A 17,568-nucleotide genomic window follows, 5' to 3' on the forward strand; every position below is an offset into this window, starting at 1 on the left:
CTTATTCATTGATAAGCTGCTAAATAACCCACAACATACTATGTGCTATGTCCCATGCTTCCAAGATACGTTTTATTAATGCCACAATTAAAGTGTGTATATTTTAACTTATTCTAAAATTAGTAAAATATATATATATATATATTTTTTAGTAAAATATATTTTCATGAATGAATTTTTGGTAATATTCATCTAAAAATATAGTAATAATAAAGTATTTCTGCCCTAGTGTTGTGCATTTCAAAGTAGTCACTTACCCAGGCAAACTCTCAGAGCTGTCATCTGTGATTCTGTATCCTCCATCATCATGCTCTTCACTGCCATCATTCTGTTTATCTTTTCTTTTTGTGGAGATATTTGAAGCTTCCAAAGATGTTTTTTGCATCCCACAAGTCGCCCAACTACTCATTCGCTGGAAATAGTGGAATTCCACTGCTCCAAGGCCTAGAGCCCTGAAATATTCTTTGCCCACATAATGTCTCCAATCACACCTGTGGTGACAACAGAGTGCAATAACAATGCCAGCCACAGGGGTCCACTTCTCTGGGATATTTTTTTCATTTCCTTCCTTGGCCAAAGTGTTAATTTCTTTTTCTGTTTTATCATTCTTTACGCGTTTGGCTAAAGGTTCTTCATTCCTTTCCTCACAACTGGCAGCATAGGTTTCAACCAAACATCGTAATGCAAGATCTGCAAACACAATTATGTGGCCCCCCAAACCACATCATCTTTAAAAATAAGTATTTTTTTACATTTATTAGGCAGTATGGTTTTTAAAAGCCCAACAAAAACTTACTTAGCTCTATACTTGTACTAATTCTTTCATGAATTATCAACTTTGTTCATATTTGCCCTTTTCTCATTATTGTACCATTTTCTCTAATGATTTATTCTGCATAAAGTCAACTTCCCCCAAAAAACTGTGTGAAGCTTAAGATCTAAAATTTGTAAAACTATTCGTCCAACTACTCAAATTTGCTCTCATTTTTCTCCTACCCTTGTTGAGGAAATGACTTGTATAGAAAAAATTTATGTCTCTACATTTAACATTCCAGGGAAGGTTTGAGCTTAAAGAACCCAAAGAAAGAAAGAGGAAAGGCATCGGCTAAGCATCTGCTAAGTTGATGTTAGGTGTCAGTCTTGAAATGTAAGATGTTCACAGCCAATAGTGAAGAGTTGAGAACAGTGGGGTCAGAAGGTGGAAAGTAGGCCTCGCTGAGTAGCCTTACTATAGTTATACATTCATTCAGCAAATAGTTACTGAATGTCTTTCATGTGCAAGGCTTTGTGGATGTATGATGATTAATAAACACAGACTTAGAGATAAATGAACTTTATATTAAAATGAAAAATTTACAGTCCACTTAAAAACTAAACAAATGGATTTTTGATGATTATGATAATTTCCCACTGACGACTGCTATATTATTGACAACACTAGAAAGACTCCAAATATATGCTGTAAAATCCACATTTTCTGTCTGATTAGAATGTCACACTGTGTTTGCTCAATCAAAAACATATGTATTTTTAAACTTTATTATCCCAAGATGTCACAGGTGAATAGTAAATGATCTGATATTTTATAGTGTATATAATACAATATATGAATTTAAGTCAACAAACTATTGGGAACCTGTTATTTGGAGAAGGCGATAGCTGATCTATTATTTTATAAACTATTATTTTCTGACAAAAGATATTCAGTCACTGTTTTACTTATATTGGAGTTAAGTAAATGATTTTCAGAAATGGGGATAATCAGAAAAATTATTAAAAGAATGAAGTTATTTTAGAATCAGAAGGAGCTTTAGCAATCCATCTCAACCCCTCCTTTACAGAGAACTTGAGGGACAAAGCCATGTACCTAGAAAGGGACAAGGAAACACAGCACATTTGTGGCCAAGATTATTTATTCATTTAAAGATTTATTGAGTTCCTGTTATATACCAAGCATCAATGTTAGCACACTCCCTATGCTCAGAAAAACAAACAAACAAAAAAACACAGCATACTGGGAGAATTAGATATATAAACAGAAAATTAATATACAATGAGCTTAAGATATGCAGAGGCAATTATGATGAACGCTAAGGAGGAGTATCTTATTTAGGGAGGTTCCCTGAAAGAGGTGACAATGAGCTGAAGAAGGAGTAGAAATTGATCAGTTTAGAAACGGACACAGTATAGTATATGGGAAGGGTTAGAATGTATAGACCAATAGATATAGAGGCAGGAAGTGGCAAAGAGAGGAAGGCAGAGGCCAGATTAAGACTAGGATGTCATGTTAAAGAGCTTAGACTTTAAGGTGCAGGTGACTGGGAGCTACTGAATAGTTTTAAGAAGGGGAAAGACACATGAGGTGTGTGGAAGATGGGTGTGGATATTAGTATTTAAAGGACAAGTAGTGGAAGGACACCGTGAGATATACAGAAAGAACGGCACAGATGTAGGGGAAGAACCAGGAAAGAATGTCACAAAAGAGAAGAAAACAGAATTTCCAGAAGGGTAAGCAACAATAGCAGAGATTTTTCATTAAGATGATGATAGAGTGATGAAGGGAGAATTCAGATAGAGTGAATCAAGGAGGGAAAAAGTGTGTGGAACAATGAGAAATGGCCAGTGTAGATAACATTTCTGAGAAACTTGGGTTAGATGGGTAGGAGTAAAGGAGCATTTTTTATTTCCTCCCCAGGATAGAACTGGCTTACTTCAGAAGGCTTTTATGAGAGTTAAATGAGACAAGGTACGTGAAAATCATCTAAAAACTATGAAGGACAACACAAATATATAATACTTAAAGTCATCTCCAGCCAACTTGAATAACTCTTATGGAGGCTCCAAGTTCCCCTTATGGGTAGACATGAAATTAGCAGAAGCCAGAAGAAGATGTAACAATAGTTAACATTTATTGAGCACTGATATGTGCCAGACACTTTATATGTAAACTGGCAAATTATATGTTGTTATCCTCATTTTACAGACGAGATAACCAAAGCTCAGAAAGGTAAAGTAATCTGTCAAGGTTATACAGCAAAGTTGAACCCTGTACTATCTGATTTCAAAGCCCATGTTCTTTCTACTTTAACATGCTACATCCGATGGATCCAAGTGCTAAGACAAATCTTAATATTTCCTTTTTTGTTTTCCCTAGAATCCTGATACATAATCATCTTCTAGTGGGAGAAGTTTCAGAGTCCTTCCCAAGCAACTCCTCTAAAAAAATGAGTAGCTTCTGGGATAGAATCATACAGTTTCCATAAATGATTTATTTCCTTTTTGGTTGAAGTATAACCCAACGAACTTTAAGGTTCCATATGACACAGTATTTACACGTAAAACTCTTTAATTCATCCTGCAAAATGGCCAAAATGAGCAGATAAGTAGGAAAGCTCTAAATCTGATATAATACAGGGCCAGTGCTACTATGAAGATTAATGAGTTGCAAACAAGGGATAAAAACTACTGAAAAGAGACTCTTTAAATATTTGGGACCATGTTAAGCTAAAACTTAATGTGTTCATCTTGACATTATTAGTATGTTTACATACCTGTTGCCACACCACACAGATGTTTTCCAATTCCTACCACAGGTAGTTTTTCTTTGCTTAGCAAAGGAATCTTGTCTGAAATAAAAAGAAATGAGAACTAAGTTAGCTCTCTTGTGAATTAAGGCATTAAGTGGCCTCCCAAAGAGAGAACTAATTAGAATCTTTGAATTTTAGGGCTGAAAGAGACACAGACAAAAAATTCTCACTTTATAGCTTAGGAATAAGAGGCTCAAAGATGTAGTGACTTGATAAGTAACACAGATGGCTACAGACATAGCCAGAATCAGAGTTAAAAATTTTTATCTTCCTTTTCTTCCCACCTCGCCCCCAGCTGGTTCTTTACTCCTGAGTTAATTTCTTGACTTTTAGGCCAATGCTATTTCTTCTATACTGACTCAGGACTTTACCCTGTAGAAGCCTTATTTTGCTAAATATTATTACCCATTGATAAAAGGACTCAAAAGTTTCCTTACTAGATTTATTTTGCATAACTTATATGATAAATACATATAATACAACCGACATTTTATATTATAGAATACTATACTCAATATTATAATCAAACAAAAAATATAGCTTTCATTACATCTTGATAATCAAGGATAAGATATTATTTTAGCTTTCACACTGTTCTGAATATGAATAAAAGAAAATATTCATAATAGTAGTATAAAAGTAAAATAAAAAAAGACATCTACAAGGTAATGCAGTAAAATGTAGTATATCGCAGTAAAATGTAGTATATCACAGTTAAGGCTTCCATTTCCCCCCCCCCATTCATTTTCCTTTTTCTAAGATTCTGAAATAAAAAGTATGTTTCCCCCTACAAATCCAGCTACAGCACCCAGCACAGTGAATTGTCCAATGGAGGTCCTTAGTAAATATTTCAAATTCTTTGTTGCTTGTTTTCAGATGGTATCACATACTAGGAGAAGAAATTGGTACCAACTGGAATAGTTTGCCTGTGTAAGGTGGTTCAAGAAACTTATCCTCAATCAGGGTGAAGAGAAAGGTTGTCTAAGAAAGCCCTTAGGGAATTGGGGGCATCAGGAACCTTGGAAGTAGAGCTGAGTTAGTTACTGATAACAGAGTGTGCCTACAGAAAGTCTATTTAAGAAGTAATCAGATCCTCACCTCATAGCCACCTGGTGACTACCTCTTTTACCAATTGGTGGAAAACTGTAGATTAATTCTCTCAAGCAAGTAAAACAGGAGGTCACTGGGTTGAAGGATAATAGGAAGTTGAAAGTTGAAGTGTGGTAAAATAGCAGGATTAAGTGAGTATGCATACAGATTAAGCTCTTACTTGTCACTGGGTCCCAGAATGTTGGTAATCAGACCTTTACCCTCTAGGCAGGTGATCAGAAGAGTCTTCTCTGGGGAACCTGACCAGCCCAAGAGGAAAGATCACATTCTAGACAGGTCATTCCAAATTGGAGCTCAGAGTCAACAACTCCACCTGAAGACTCAGAGCTCTTAGTCCCTCAATCCTCACTATGAACACACCATCAAAAAGCACAGATGTTTGAGCAGAGCCTCTAAGTTGAAAGAGACAGACCAAAACTAACGGAAAAGAGCAACTTAGTGAAAACAGAATATGAAGGGAGGATACTTCTAAAAAAAATCATTAATATCCTCACAAAGATAGTACAATTATGAAAAAAGAACAGGTTACAAAGATAAATTCAGAGAAAAACAATCTTAGAAATTAAAACTATGATAGAAGAAATTAAGTTGAAGAAATCTGAGAAAGTATACAAAAAAGGCAAAAGATATAGAACAGAGAAGTAAAGTCAAGAAAAGTAGAGAACCATTCCAGGAGGTCTAATAACTAAATCATAAAAGTTCTTCCATTAAGGGAGAAAAGAAAAAATGGAACAGAGAAAATTATGAAAGAAAGAATGCAAGGAAATTTCCCAGAAAGCTGAGAATACTGGAATCTCTCAGTCAGGATTTCTCATCCTTGCCATTATTAACTTTCGACCCCAATAATTCTTTGTTGTCGGGAGCTATACTGTACCTTACAGGATATTTAGCAGGTCTCTGGTTTAGCAGGCTCCCTGGCCTGTATCCATAAGATGCTGGCAGCACGTGCACTCTTATGACAACGAAAAATATCTCAGACATTGCCAATGTTCCCTGAGGGCCAAAACTGCTTCTAGTTGAGAACCGCTGCTATACACAAAAGAGTCCATCAAGTGCCCAGTACAACAGATAAAAATATAACTACATCAAGACACATCACTGTGAGAATTTAAAACACTGAGGACAAAGAAAAGAGCCTATAAATCTCTAGAAAGAAAAAAGCAGATGACACACAAGGGATCAGGACTCAGAATGGCACTGAACTTCTGAACAACAATACTAGTGGAGTAATAGTTTCAAAATTCTTAGAAATAGAAATACCCAGGCAAATCAAGTGTAAGGGTAAAGTAAAAGATACTTTCAGACAATGCAAGGTCTCAAATTTATCTCTAATGCAATTGTTTCTCAGGAAGCTATAGGAGGAGGTGCCTTCCCCAAAGACAGTAAATCAATAGAGGAAGATATGGGATAAGATGTGGAAAAATAAATCCCAACCTAGGAGAGTGAAGGGAATCCCCAGGATGAAAATGAAGAGAATTTTAAGGTTGACAATTGTGCTCTAGGAACAGAGGGCACCCAGTCTACATTGGAACGTACCTGAAGGATACAGGAGAGAATTTTTCAGGAAGATAGAAACTAACAGAATACTTGGCAAATGTATTAAAACAAATACAAATTTTAAAGTTATACCTTTTTGTTTAAATTGAAGTATAGTTGATTTACAATGTTGTGTTAATTTCTGCTGTACAGCAAAGTGCTTCAGTTATACATATGTATATTCTTTTTCATATTCTTTTCCATTATGGTTTATCAGGAAATACTGAATATTCCCTGTGCTATACAATAGGACCTTAAAACAAATACATTTTTAAAAGACCAAGTAAACAAAATTTTAAATTAACTATTAATTCAATAAATTTTATTTACTACATGGGCCAGCTGTGGTTTGCGTCACAGAGCTGAATTAAAATTAGCAGAAGAGGTTGCTGGCATATGTTTGTATTATTTTCATTTTATTTATTTTTTAAAATTTATTTATTTATTTTTGGCTGCATTGGGTCTTTGTTGCTGCGTGCGGGCTTTCTCTAGTTGCGGCAAGCAGGGGCTACTCTTTGCTGCGGTGTGCGGGCTTCTCATTGTGGTGGTCGCGTCTCTTGTTGCAGAGCACGGGCTCTAGTAGTTGTGGCACGCAGGCTTCAGTACTTGTGGCTCACGGGCTCTAGAGCGCAGGCTCAGTAGTTGTGGCGCACGGGCTTAGTTGCTCCGCGGCATGTGGGATCTTCCCGTACCAGGGCTCGAACCTGTGTCCCCTGCATTGGCAGGTGGATTCTTAACCACTGTGCCACCAGCGGAAGCCCATATTTTCATTTTAAATAATATGAAAAACTATTAAAAGGTACAGAAAGGGCATTAAAGAGTATGACTGACGGGTGTGTGTGTGTGTGTGTGTGTGTGTGTGTGTGTGTGTGTGTATGAAATATGAGGTCCACAGAGATGGGTTATTTTCTTTGGTACAATTTAAAATTGTAGGAAGTATTTTTTACATATCAGCTAGGCAGAAAGTATCTTTTACATATTAGCTAGGCATTAAGTATCTTTTACACATTAGCTAGGCAGAGAACTATCTCATTTCTGTAAGAGTTTAGCTAAAGTCATGTTAACTATAGGCAGAAAGCTAGTGTATGGTATGAACAGACTCAGTAATTAATTTAAACAGGATAAAGAAGCAACATAAGGACATATTCTCAAAACTTTTAAGCTATTCCCTAGTATGATATTTCATTTCTAGTTGATACTGAAAAACAATTTCTTAAAGTTTCAACCCTAATTCCATTTATATTTACCTAAATGTTAGATATAACATTCTATATTAACAATGGATTAATCTCTGTTTTCCCTGAAGCAGTGTTCTGTGGGATTGGATTTCTAAGTAACCCTCAGAGTTTGAAACTTCTATGATTTATGGAAGAGCAACTGCAAGTTATGCAACTTACTCAAACACAGGTGCTGAATATCAATTTGAAGTCTCTCAAACACTGAATTTTTCTTTCTGTGTTTGCCATCTACCTGTGCAAACAGAACATTATTATAACAATGGCTTTTATGTAAAAAAAAAAAAAAAAGCTTTATGAAAAAAGATTTCTACTTGTTTTCAAAATTCAGAGCAAATAATTTTCCATCTTAGTTTTTAGTGTTTAAAAAGTAGAATTGTTAATTAAAAAATTTAAGATTGTATATTCTGTGATGAAATCTCCAAAATAACAATATCGTACATCTTTATAAGACTTGAACATTTTATAAATTATTATGTACACATTATTTCCTTTAACTCTAAAAATTCCCAATTCACTGATGAAGGAATTAAGGTTCATAGATAATAAAAAGCTCTACTTCAACAGCAAACTCATTCAAAACTGAACTCATTATTTCTCCCTCCAAACTATTTTTCCCTTCCCTTCTTCTGTATTCCCTATCTGAGGGAAGAACACCACTTAGTCACTTAAGGCACAAAAAGTCACCAGAAGTAACTCCTCTTTCATACTTAATGGATAACAAGTCACCAAGTCTTGGGGCTTCCAACATCATAACATTTCTCACACTCTTTCCCTCCTCTCTATCTCATTGCAACATCCTTAGCTATGGCCCATGTCTTACCTGGATTACTGGATAATAATGATCTTATTATTAATCTCCCTAATTCAAGGTTCACACTCTTCTGATACAGCTTCAATGGTACTGCTAGGAGGAACTTTTAAAACCCTTTTCTATTTACTTCACCAATTCTTATATATTCTTTCAATCTCCTCTCAGCTACCACCTCCTCCAGGAAACCTTCAGTGACCCACACTAGACTGAGGCTGGCATTCTATCTTCACACTCCTATAGCATCTGGTACTTATCACTATCATAAGACACTTAGCATACTGAGCCAAGATACTTATAAGTCTGTCCCATTAGATGTAAGCTTCTTGAAGACAAGAATTAAATCTTGTTTCCACTGTATCCCCAGCATGTAGCAGGATAAAGTCAAACTCCTCCCTTAGCATAAAATATGAGCCCTTCCAGAGTCTAGGCCGCCTCTCCCATCTCATCACTGCTGAACTCTACTTCACACCATGGACTTCCATCACACAGAAATGTTTCCATGTTTCCCTGTCGTTTCAGGCATTTGGTTACACTCTTCTTGCTTCCTAGAATGCTCCTCAAACCCTGTATCTAGCAAATACCCACTTTTCAAGATACAGCTCAAGCACCACCTTTTCTGTGTAGCCATTCACCATCCCTTCTCTACAGTAAAACTTGTCACTCCCTCCTTTGAACCCACACTGTACTCTGTACGACCCTTTTTCATATTTTAACCCTTTTCTATAATCATTTATCTGTTTGTCTTTTCTTTCCAATATAAGTAACAGAACATAGGGACGTTGTCTTATTTGACTTTACCCAATATCTATCAAGGTACTTGTGGTATGCTCAATAAATGTTTACTGAACAAACAGTTGGTAAGTTTCAGATGTAGGTTAGGACTTAAGACTTTTAACTCCTAGCTTGAGCTTGGCTCTTTCCACATAATTTCTTGTCTCCGTAAATATTTTAAGAACTCAGATCAATGAACTATCAAAATTTAGATTAAAAAATTTACCTTCAGTTTAAATCATCAATATAATTAGAATAAAAAGCTATAATCAAATAAACACACAAAAAATTCATTTTCTTTAAGAGGCATGTTTCTGAGTATCATTTTTTGTTTTTCAAACAAGAAAAGTGCAAACAAAGTTTGGTTACCAATATACTACAATGGTTTCACTTACCTTGAATCTTGTGGTCACCTTTTCTACTAGGATGAAGTGAACTTTTTCAGCATCTTTTAAGGCAATATCAACCCAATGAGATAATTTTCCCTTTCCTGCTCCAAACTCAACAAAGCATCTTCTTGGACCAAGTAACTTTAATTTTTCAATGTTACCTAAAATAGAAGCCTGCAAACTTCACGAGATTATTTTATAAACTAGAGCAAAAACATTTGGCTCAAATGGGAAAATAGCAAGATAATTTCTATACAGGGCAGCATGTTCACACTGATAATTTTTGTTTGGCTTTAAAGCTTTTCTCTTGCTTTTAAATATTTAACATGTAGTACTCAGAACTATATCCATTCCAAGGATTTTTTATATATGTTTATATACATTTTTTGAAATGGGGATTCTGTACCCTGAAAGATAATCTAAACAAAATCTCATTAATAACTATATTTAGAAACAACAGAATGTTAGCTTTGACAAATGAACAAAAAGGCCATTTTCAGTAGAGTTGCTATGGCTTAAACATACCTGCTGTTTCAGATGTTTGGTTGCAGAATCACCGTTTTTAGGGTCATTAAGGGCATCATGCAATGCTGGATGGGACATAATTTGATCTTTAAGTGTAGAGTTCAAACCTGTGCCAAATAAAAGCACAAAAGCTTAAACAACCAAACATGAAACCGTAGGGCTCTAAACAATGGTAGTAATATCTCTTAAACCACAGTGGAATTAACTCATATACCACCTGATTATTCTAAAAAAATTTAACTTGCAAATTTAGGCAGACTTACCCTCACTTGCTTTTCTCAGTTTCTTAATTAAGTTTTCCATCTGCTCTTCAGAGAGAAAAGAAATTGGAACCTATATACAAAAATGGGGAGTGAGCTGGTCTGGGAACTAATAAATAACATTGATTCTATAAGAAAATGCATTCTAAATCAAAATAGTTAATTTATCCCAAAAATTGGAACACAGCTTATTTACAGTGTGGAGATGCTCATAAATACTTTGTAAAATTAAAAAGTCAAGTACTTACTAATTGTTCAGGTATTTCTGTTTCATCTTTTAAGCCTGCATTAATATCTTGAATAAAGAAGTCCTGAATAAAAACAAAACAAAACCGTAACAATACCATTATTAATGTGACGAGTTCACAAAAATTAAGCTGAAAAACTGATCCGTGCCTTCTTCCAATACTTTGTACCTGCCATCCTCCCTTTCTCCTGTTCATTTATTCATTAAATAATTACTGAGTGACTACTGTGGTCCTTAACTTGCTTTAGGTGCTGAGGATTTACCACAGTGAACAGTACAGACAAAAATCTCTGTGTTCACGCATCTTACATTCTAGTGAGGTGGCTATTTGAATAAACATTTATAGCCTGAAGAAATTCATTAGTAATTTTTATTAAAGTTTTTACCTGTCTCCAGCATAGACTGAGGACTGTGTCATTTTTGCTAATGGTTAAAGCAAAAACAAAGACCCAACTACAAACGGCTGTTTATCAGATAGGCAGCAGGACCAAAAACAGAGATAACAAAAAATATTACAATGGTTTAGGTCTGATTTCTTCTATTTTAAAATACTAATTAAAATAGAAAATAGAAATATCCTGTGATATTATGTTGTTTAAATTAACATAGTGAGATATTTCTAGTCCATTTTCAGAGAGAGAGACTCTAGGTAAGGATCTAGATTAGCATTGTCCAATAGCACTTTCTGCAATAATGAAAATGTTCTATATTTACCCTGGCCAACATGGTAGCTATTAGCCTTGAAATACGGCTAGTGTGACTGAGGAACTGGATTTTCAATTTTGTTTAATTTCAATTGACTCAAATTTTAATAGTTACACATGGCTAGTGGCTACCATATTAGACCACGTAGATATAGATGAATGAAATAGCACAATTTTTACAAATTGTTTTGAAAGTGAAAACAACTCCTGGGACATTATGCATAGCGATGGGCTTTAGTTACACAGATAGGAGAAAGGTAACATGTGGATTGTATGTTGCTACCTTTACCTATGTGGGTAATAACGGAAACCAGTGATTAAGTGAACAGGTGAAGAAAGCAGGTATTAGAATACTTTGTTGGATGACTGGCAAAACTATAAGAGAAAATTAACTATAACTATTAGTAAACAAACGAGTGATAAGATTTTACCTGGGTTTCATGTTATACATAGTGTACTAAACACTGTTCTGCATTTCTTTCCTCTTATCTCGTCATCCCACTACTTTTCTCCCCTTCCTTTCCACTGTGTCCCAGTGTGCAATGGAATCTGTGCAGGGGTATTCCATTTTTTCTTTTTTTTTTGCCCGTGCCACGTGGATTGTTGGATCTTAGTTCCCCAACCAGGGACTGAACCCAGTCCACTGGCCATGAAAGCACGGCGTACCAACCACTGGACCACCAGGAAATTCACAGGGGTATTCCATTTTTAATAAATTCATTTCTTCTCTCAAACTGTTCCCAGAACACGTATTCAACCTGCTTGCTTTAACTAAAGCCTGACACTTAGGTAAGGAAGATAACCTCCATGCATACCTGAAAGTAAAGGCAACATTCTTTCTTCTTACTGAGGGGCTAACTGGGGTAGTCATCACTTTTCTTCTACACATGTTTTTTTCTTTCTTTTTTCTTTTTTTTTAATTGGAGTATAATTGCTTTACAATGTTGTGTTTCTGCCATACAATGAAGTGAATCAGCTATATGTATACCTATATCCCCTCCCTCTTGTACCTCCCTCCCACACCCCCCCATCCCACCCATCTAGGTCATCACAGAGCACCAAGCTGAGCTCCCTGTGCTTTATAGCATGTTCCCACTAGCTATCTATTTTACACATGGTAGTGTATGTATGTCAGTCCTAATCTCCCAATTCGTCCCACTCTCCCCTTCCTCCCCTGTGTCCACATGTCCATTCTCCACATCTACGTCTCTACTCCTGCCCTGCAAGTAGGTTCATCTGTACCATTTTTCTAGATTCCACATATATGCATTAGTATACAATATTTGTTTTTCTCTTTCTGGCTTACTTCATTCTGTATGACAGACTCTAGGTCTGTCCACATCTCTACAAATGACCCAATTTCGTTCCTTTTTATGGCTGAGTAATATTCCATTGTATATATGTACCACATTTTCTTTATCCATTCATCTGCCGTTGGACACTTAGGTTGCTTCCATGTCCTGGCTATTGTAAATAGTGCTGCAATGAACATTGGGGTGCATGTGTCCTTTTGAGTTATGGTTTTCTCAGGGTATATGCCCAGTAGTGGGATTGCTGAGTCATATGGTAGTTCTATTTTTAGTTTTTTAAAGACCTTCCATATTGTTCTCCACAGTGGCTGTATCAATTTACATTCCCAGCAACAGTGCAAGAGGGTTCCCTTTTCTCCACACCCTCTTCAGCATTTATCATTTGTAGATTTTTTGATGATGGCCATTCTGACTGGTGTGAGGTGATACCTCATTGTAGTTTTGATTTGCATCTCTCTAATAATTAGTGATGTTGAGCATCCTTTCATGTGCCCCTTGGCCATCTACATGTCCTCCTTGGAAAGATGTCTATTTAGGTCTTCTGCCCATTTTTTGATTAGGTTGCTTGTTTTTTTGATATTGAGCTCCATGAGCTGCTTATATATTCTGGAGATTAATCCTTTGTCTGTTGCTTCATTTGCAAATATTTTCTCCCATTCTGAGGGTTGTCTTTTTGTCTTGTTTATGGTTTCCTTTGCTGTGCAAAAGCTTTTAAGTTTAATTAGGTCCCATTTGTTTGTTTTTATTTTCATTACTCTAGGAGGTGGATCCAAAAAGATACTACTGCGAGTTATGTCAAAGAGTGTTCTGCCTATGTTTTCCTCTAAGAGTTTTATAGTATCCAGTCTTACATTTAGGCCTTTAATCCATTTTCAGTTCATTTTTGTGTATGGTGCTAGGGAGTGTTCTAATTTCACTCTTTTACATGTAGCTGTCCAGTTTTCCTAGCACCACTTATGGAAGAGGCTGTCTTTTCTCCATTGCATGTTCTTGCCTCCTCTGTCATAAATTAGGTGACCATGCGTGCATGGGTTTATCTCTGGGCTTTCTATCCTGTACCACTGATCTATATTTCTGTTTTTGTGCCAGTACCATACTATCTTGATTACTGTAGCTTTTTAGTATAGTTTGAAGTCGGGGAGCCTGATTCCTCCAGCTCCATTTTTCTTTCTCAAGATTGCTTTGGCTATTCGGGGTCTTTTGTGTTTCCATACAAATTGTAAAATTTTTTGTCCTAATTCTGTGAAGAATGCCATTGGTAATTTGATAGGGATTGCACTGAATCTGTAGATTGCTTTGAGTAGTATAGTCATTTTCACAATGTTGATTCTTCCAATCCAGGAGCATGGTATATCTCTCCATCTGTTTATGTCATCTTTGATTTCTTTCATCAGCATTTTATAGTTTTCTGAATACAGGTCTTTTGCCTCCTTAGGTAGGTTTATTGCTAGGTATTTTATTCCTTTTGATGAGATGGTAAATGAGATTGTTTCCTTAATTTCTTCCAAGACTGAACCAGGAAGAATTAGAAAATATTAGCAGACCTATCACAAGTAATGAAATTGAAACTGTAATTAAAAATCTTCCAACAAACAGAAGTCCAGGACCAGATGGCTTCACAGGCGAATTCTATCAAACATTTACAGAAGACCTAACACTTATCCTTCTCAAACTCTTCCAAAAAATTGCAGAGGAAGGAACACTCCCAAATTCACTCTATGAGGCCACCATCACACTAATAGCAAAACCAGACAAAGATATCAAACAAAAAAGAAAATTACATTGATGAACATAGATGCAAAAATCCTCAACAAAATACTAGCAAACAGAATCCTACAACACATTAAAAGGATCACACACCATGATCAAGTGGGATTTTCCCAGAGATGCAAGGATTCTTCAATATACGCAAATCAATGTGATACACCATATTAAAAAATTGAAGAATGAAAACCATATGATCACCTCAACAGATGCAGAAAAAGCTTTCGACAAAATTCAACACCCATTTATGATAAAAACTCTCCAGAAAATGGGCACAGAGGGAACCTACCTCAACATAATAAAGGCCATATATGACAAACCCAAAGCAAACATCATTCTCAGTGGTGAAAAACTGAAAGCATTTCCACTAAGATCAGGAACAAGACAAGGACGTCCACTCTCGCCACTCTTATTCAACATAGTTTTGGAAGTCCTAGCCTCAGCAATCAAAGAAAAAGAAATAAAAGGAATACAAATTGGAAAAGAAGAAGTAAAACTGTCACTGTTCACCAATGACATGATAGTATACGTAGAAAATCCTAAAGATGCCACCAGAAAACTACCAGAACTAATCAGTGAATTTGGTAAGGTTGCAGGATACAAAATTAATGCACAGAAATCTCTGGCATTCCTATGCACTAACAATGAAAGGTCAGAAAGAGAAATTAAGGAAACAATCTTCTACACATCTTTATGTAAAAATACTTTCTTTTTAAACTTATGCCATCTGTCCTACTAGTTCTCACCTGGGAGGCATCTGGAAATGTATGGGGATATTTTGTTCTCAAAATGACTGAGAGGTGCTATTGGGAGACAATTATCTACAGGTCTCTCAATTTTCTGCAAGTCTTATAAGCAAAGGCACTGACCCCCCTCTGTTCCAGACTATCTTTGCAAGGACATTTGTATACCAAGCAATCTTGGAAGATAGAAGTAGTGTCTCCTTCTAGAGCAGTGGCAGGCCTGCTTATTGTACAATACAATAAAGAAATATCTACTTACGGAACAAAGGTGAGGCAGGTTTCCTTACTGCTCATTTAAAAAGACGTATTTCCTAAGCTTGGCCTTCTTCAGCTATGACACAAGCTGTGCACAAACATGTGCAGCATCCACCAAGACCACTTCAACTTGAGGGAACTTAGGGAACAAAGGGAGTGGATGCAGACAAGAAGCTCACATTGCTTGCTGTGCAGCGAGTAATAAAGCCCTTTGTCTCTGACCCAGGAGTCTCATATCTTCTTCCAGCATCCACAAACCTATGGTAGGCTAACTTGTTAGCTTGAAAATAAGATTAAATTTCAAATCCTTCATACTTCTTGACAAGGGCCTTTGTCATCTGCCACTCAGAAGCCAGGAATTCTAAATACAGGGATGCTCTGCAGTGCACAGGATAGGACTGTCCCACTCGAAATGCCAAAAGCCCCCACTGAGAAACACTGGGCTGTTAAACATCTTCTAAATCTCCCAGCAGTTGTCAACTATCAACCTGTTGGTCATTATCCAATATTCATTAGGAACTTTGACACCAAGCTGTTCTTTCCACTAAGTTCAGCCAATTTGACTATGTTTTCAAGCCATCCAACAAATAGCTCTGCTTGACCTTCTTAATTCTAATGACCTTTGCTCCACTTTGGCAAACTACTTTCAGGGCCCTCTAGATTCTGATGTTACTATGAACCATTTAACCTCTGAAACCTTAAACTTCATTAGCCCATTCTCTGACTGTAACTTTGTACTATGTTAGTACAAAGTGTAGTGATTCTCTTGTTCTGAATCATATTCTTTCACCTTTTAAAGACCTCTATTTCTTCTCAGCTAATTTCTGGCTTCCCTTTCATGCCACCCAGCCTGGACACTCAGTACCATTGTTATCATTATCTTTCACGATCTGGTTCTCTGTCAAACCCACCCTTACAAAACCTAATGCCTGCATTAATATGACTTTTAACTCCCAATAGTTTGAAAGTTAAAACTGCTGAACACTGCTGAAGCAAAGATCCTCAGTCATTTGGACTGGTGTCAGTTCAAATTCAGTATCTCCATCAGTCTGACTCTCAAAGATGCCTAGCAATTATTCTGCATAACTCTAATGCTAAACTTTTACCTTTCTCCTCAAATCTCCTACTATACCATCACCTCCCTTAATCACCTTATCTCTTACTTCAGCAAGGAAGTGTAGCTATCAAATGACATCTTTCTCAATTAACCTCCTGTCAGCTCAAATTTGCCTGAACTGATATCCATCTTATACTACTTCCCATCTACGTAAGTGGAAGAGCTATTTCTTCCCCTATTTCTTCCCTTCTACCTCTATTTTGTACCCTATTTCTGCCTGCTTCCTGGGGAGCCTCACACTATCAGTGATGCCCTCTTCTATTTCCAATTTCTTCTTCTCTACTGGCTCATTACTCTAAGCATACAAATAAAACTCTTTTCTCCCATTCTTTCTATCTATCTATCTATCTATCTATCTATCTATCTATCTATCATTTATTTAAATTCATTTTTTGGCCGCACTGCACGGCACGTGGGATCTTAGTTACCTGACCAGGGATCAAACCCACGCCCCCTGTATTAGAAGTGTGGAGTCTTAACCACTGGACTGCCAGGGAAGTCCCTCCCATTTTAAAACACACTCCTTCTGTCCTACCTTCCTCTCTGACTGCTATTCTACCTCTCAAGTTCCATTCATAGACTAGTTTCTTAAAAGAATAGTTGACACTTAAGATTTCTACTGCCTTGTCTTCCATTTACTCATATATCATTTCAGTCTGATTTCTGCCCACTCCACTCTATTTAATATGCATTTTGCTAAACTCTTTGATCTTTAACAACTGCCATATTGCCAACCCAATGGATTCTTCTCTGTCCCTACCTTACTTGACTCCACTGTGATGCTAGACACAGCTGATCACTTGTTTCTTTTTGAAATTCTCCTTCCCCTGTCTTCCCATATACCATGCTTCTCTGTTTTTTTCTCCTTCCTACCTCTCCAGCCATCCCTTGTCAATATTTTTCTATGGTTCCTACTAGCAGCTCACCTTTTAGGTGTCAGTGTCACCTAGAGCCCTGTCCTTGGTCTCATGCTCTAATTCCTGCCTACCTCTCATCTTCAATTCAGCTCTCCCCTTGTATTTCATACTTGTCATGTGAGTTACCCATGTTTTCTTCCTTGTCTGGATGACTCTCCTTTGACCTTTAGGTCTCATCTTATGACATTCCTTCAGAAAAGCTTCCCTGACTCCTTTCCCATCTCTCTAAACCCCTATGTCCTCCCCCAAAAGGGTTAGGCTCTTCTCCTTTATTCTTCCATAGC

General features: G+C 36.6%; 1 protein-coding gene and 1 long non-coding RNA gene across 11 annotated transcripts in view; both read right to left on the minus strand.

Annotated features, from left to right (window-relative positions):
- TRMT13 (tRNA methyltransferase 13 homolog) overlaps positions 1 to 17,568 on the minus strand; it is a 32,500-nt gene that overhangs the window by 9,281 nt on the left and 5,651 nt on the right. For 2 of the 10 annotated variants that reach the window (XM_082385421.1, XM_082385424.1), the window contains exons 4-10: positions 10,476 to 10,538; positions 10,231 to 10,300; positions 9,968 to 10,074; positions 9,449 to 9,616; positions 7,631 to 7,703; positions 3,552 to 3,626; positions 258 to 690 (exon numbers count right to left, since the gene is read on the minus strand). In XM_082385421.1, the coding sequence (XP_082241547.1) occupies positions 258 to 690; positions 3,552 to 3,626; positions 7,631 to 7,703; positions 9,449 to 9,616; positions 9,968 to 10,074; positions 10,231 to 10,300; positions 10,476 to 10,538 (989 nt within the window). Of the gene's footprint in view, positions 1 to 257; positions 729 to 1,317; positions 3,356 to 3,551; positions 3,627 to 4,857; positions 4,937 to 7,630; positions 7,704 to 9,448; positions 9,617 to 9,967; positions 10,075 to 10,230; positions 10,301 to 10,475; positions 10,539 to 17,568 lie in introns of those variants that run through there. The other 8 variants (XM_082385428.1, XM_082385427.1, XM_082385423.1 and 5 more) reach the window with 7 other exon arrangements.
- Positions 13,176 to 15,484, minus strand: LOC309626457. The gene is made up of 2 exons (XR_014243203.1): positions 15,255 to 15,484; positions 13,176 to 14,685 (listed from the first exon to the last, which is right to left on the minus strand). It is a non-coding gene; the product is annotated as an uncharacterized lncRNA (long non-coding RNA).

This window comes from Balaenoptera borealis (genome assembly GCF_965194805.1).
Source record: "Balaenoptera borealis genome assembly, chromosome: 1".
Taxonomy (NCBI): domain Eukaryota; kingdom Metazoa; phylum Chordata; class Mammalia; order Artiodactyla; family Balaenopteridae; genus Balaenoptera; species Balaenoptera borealis.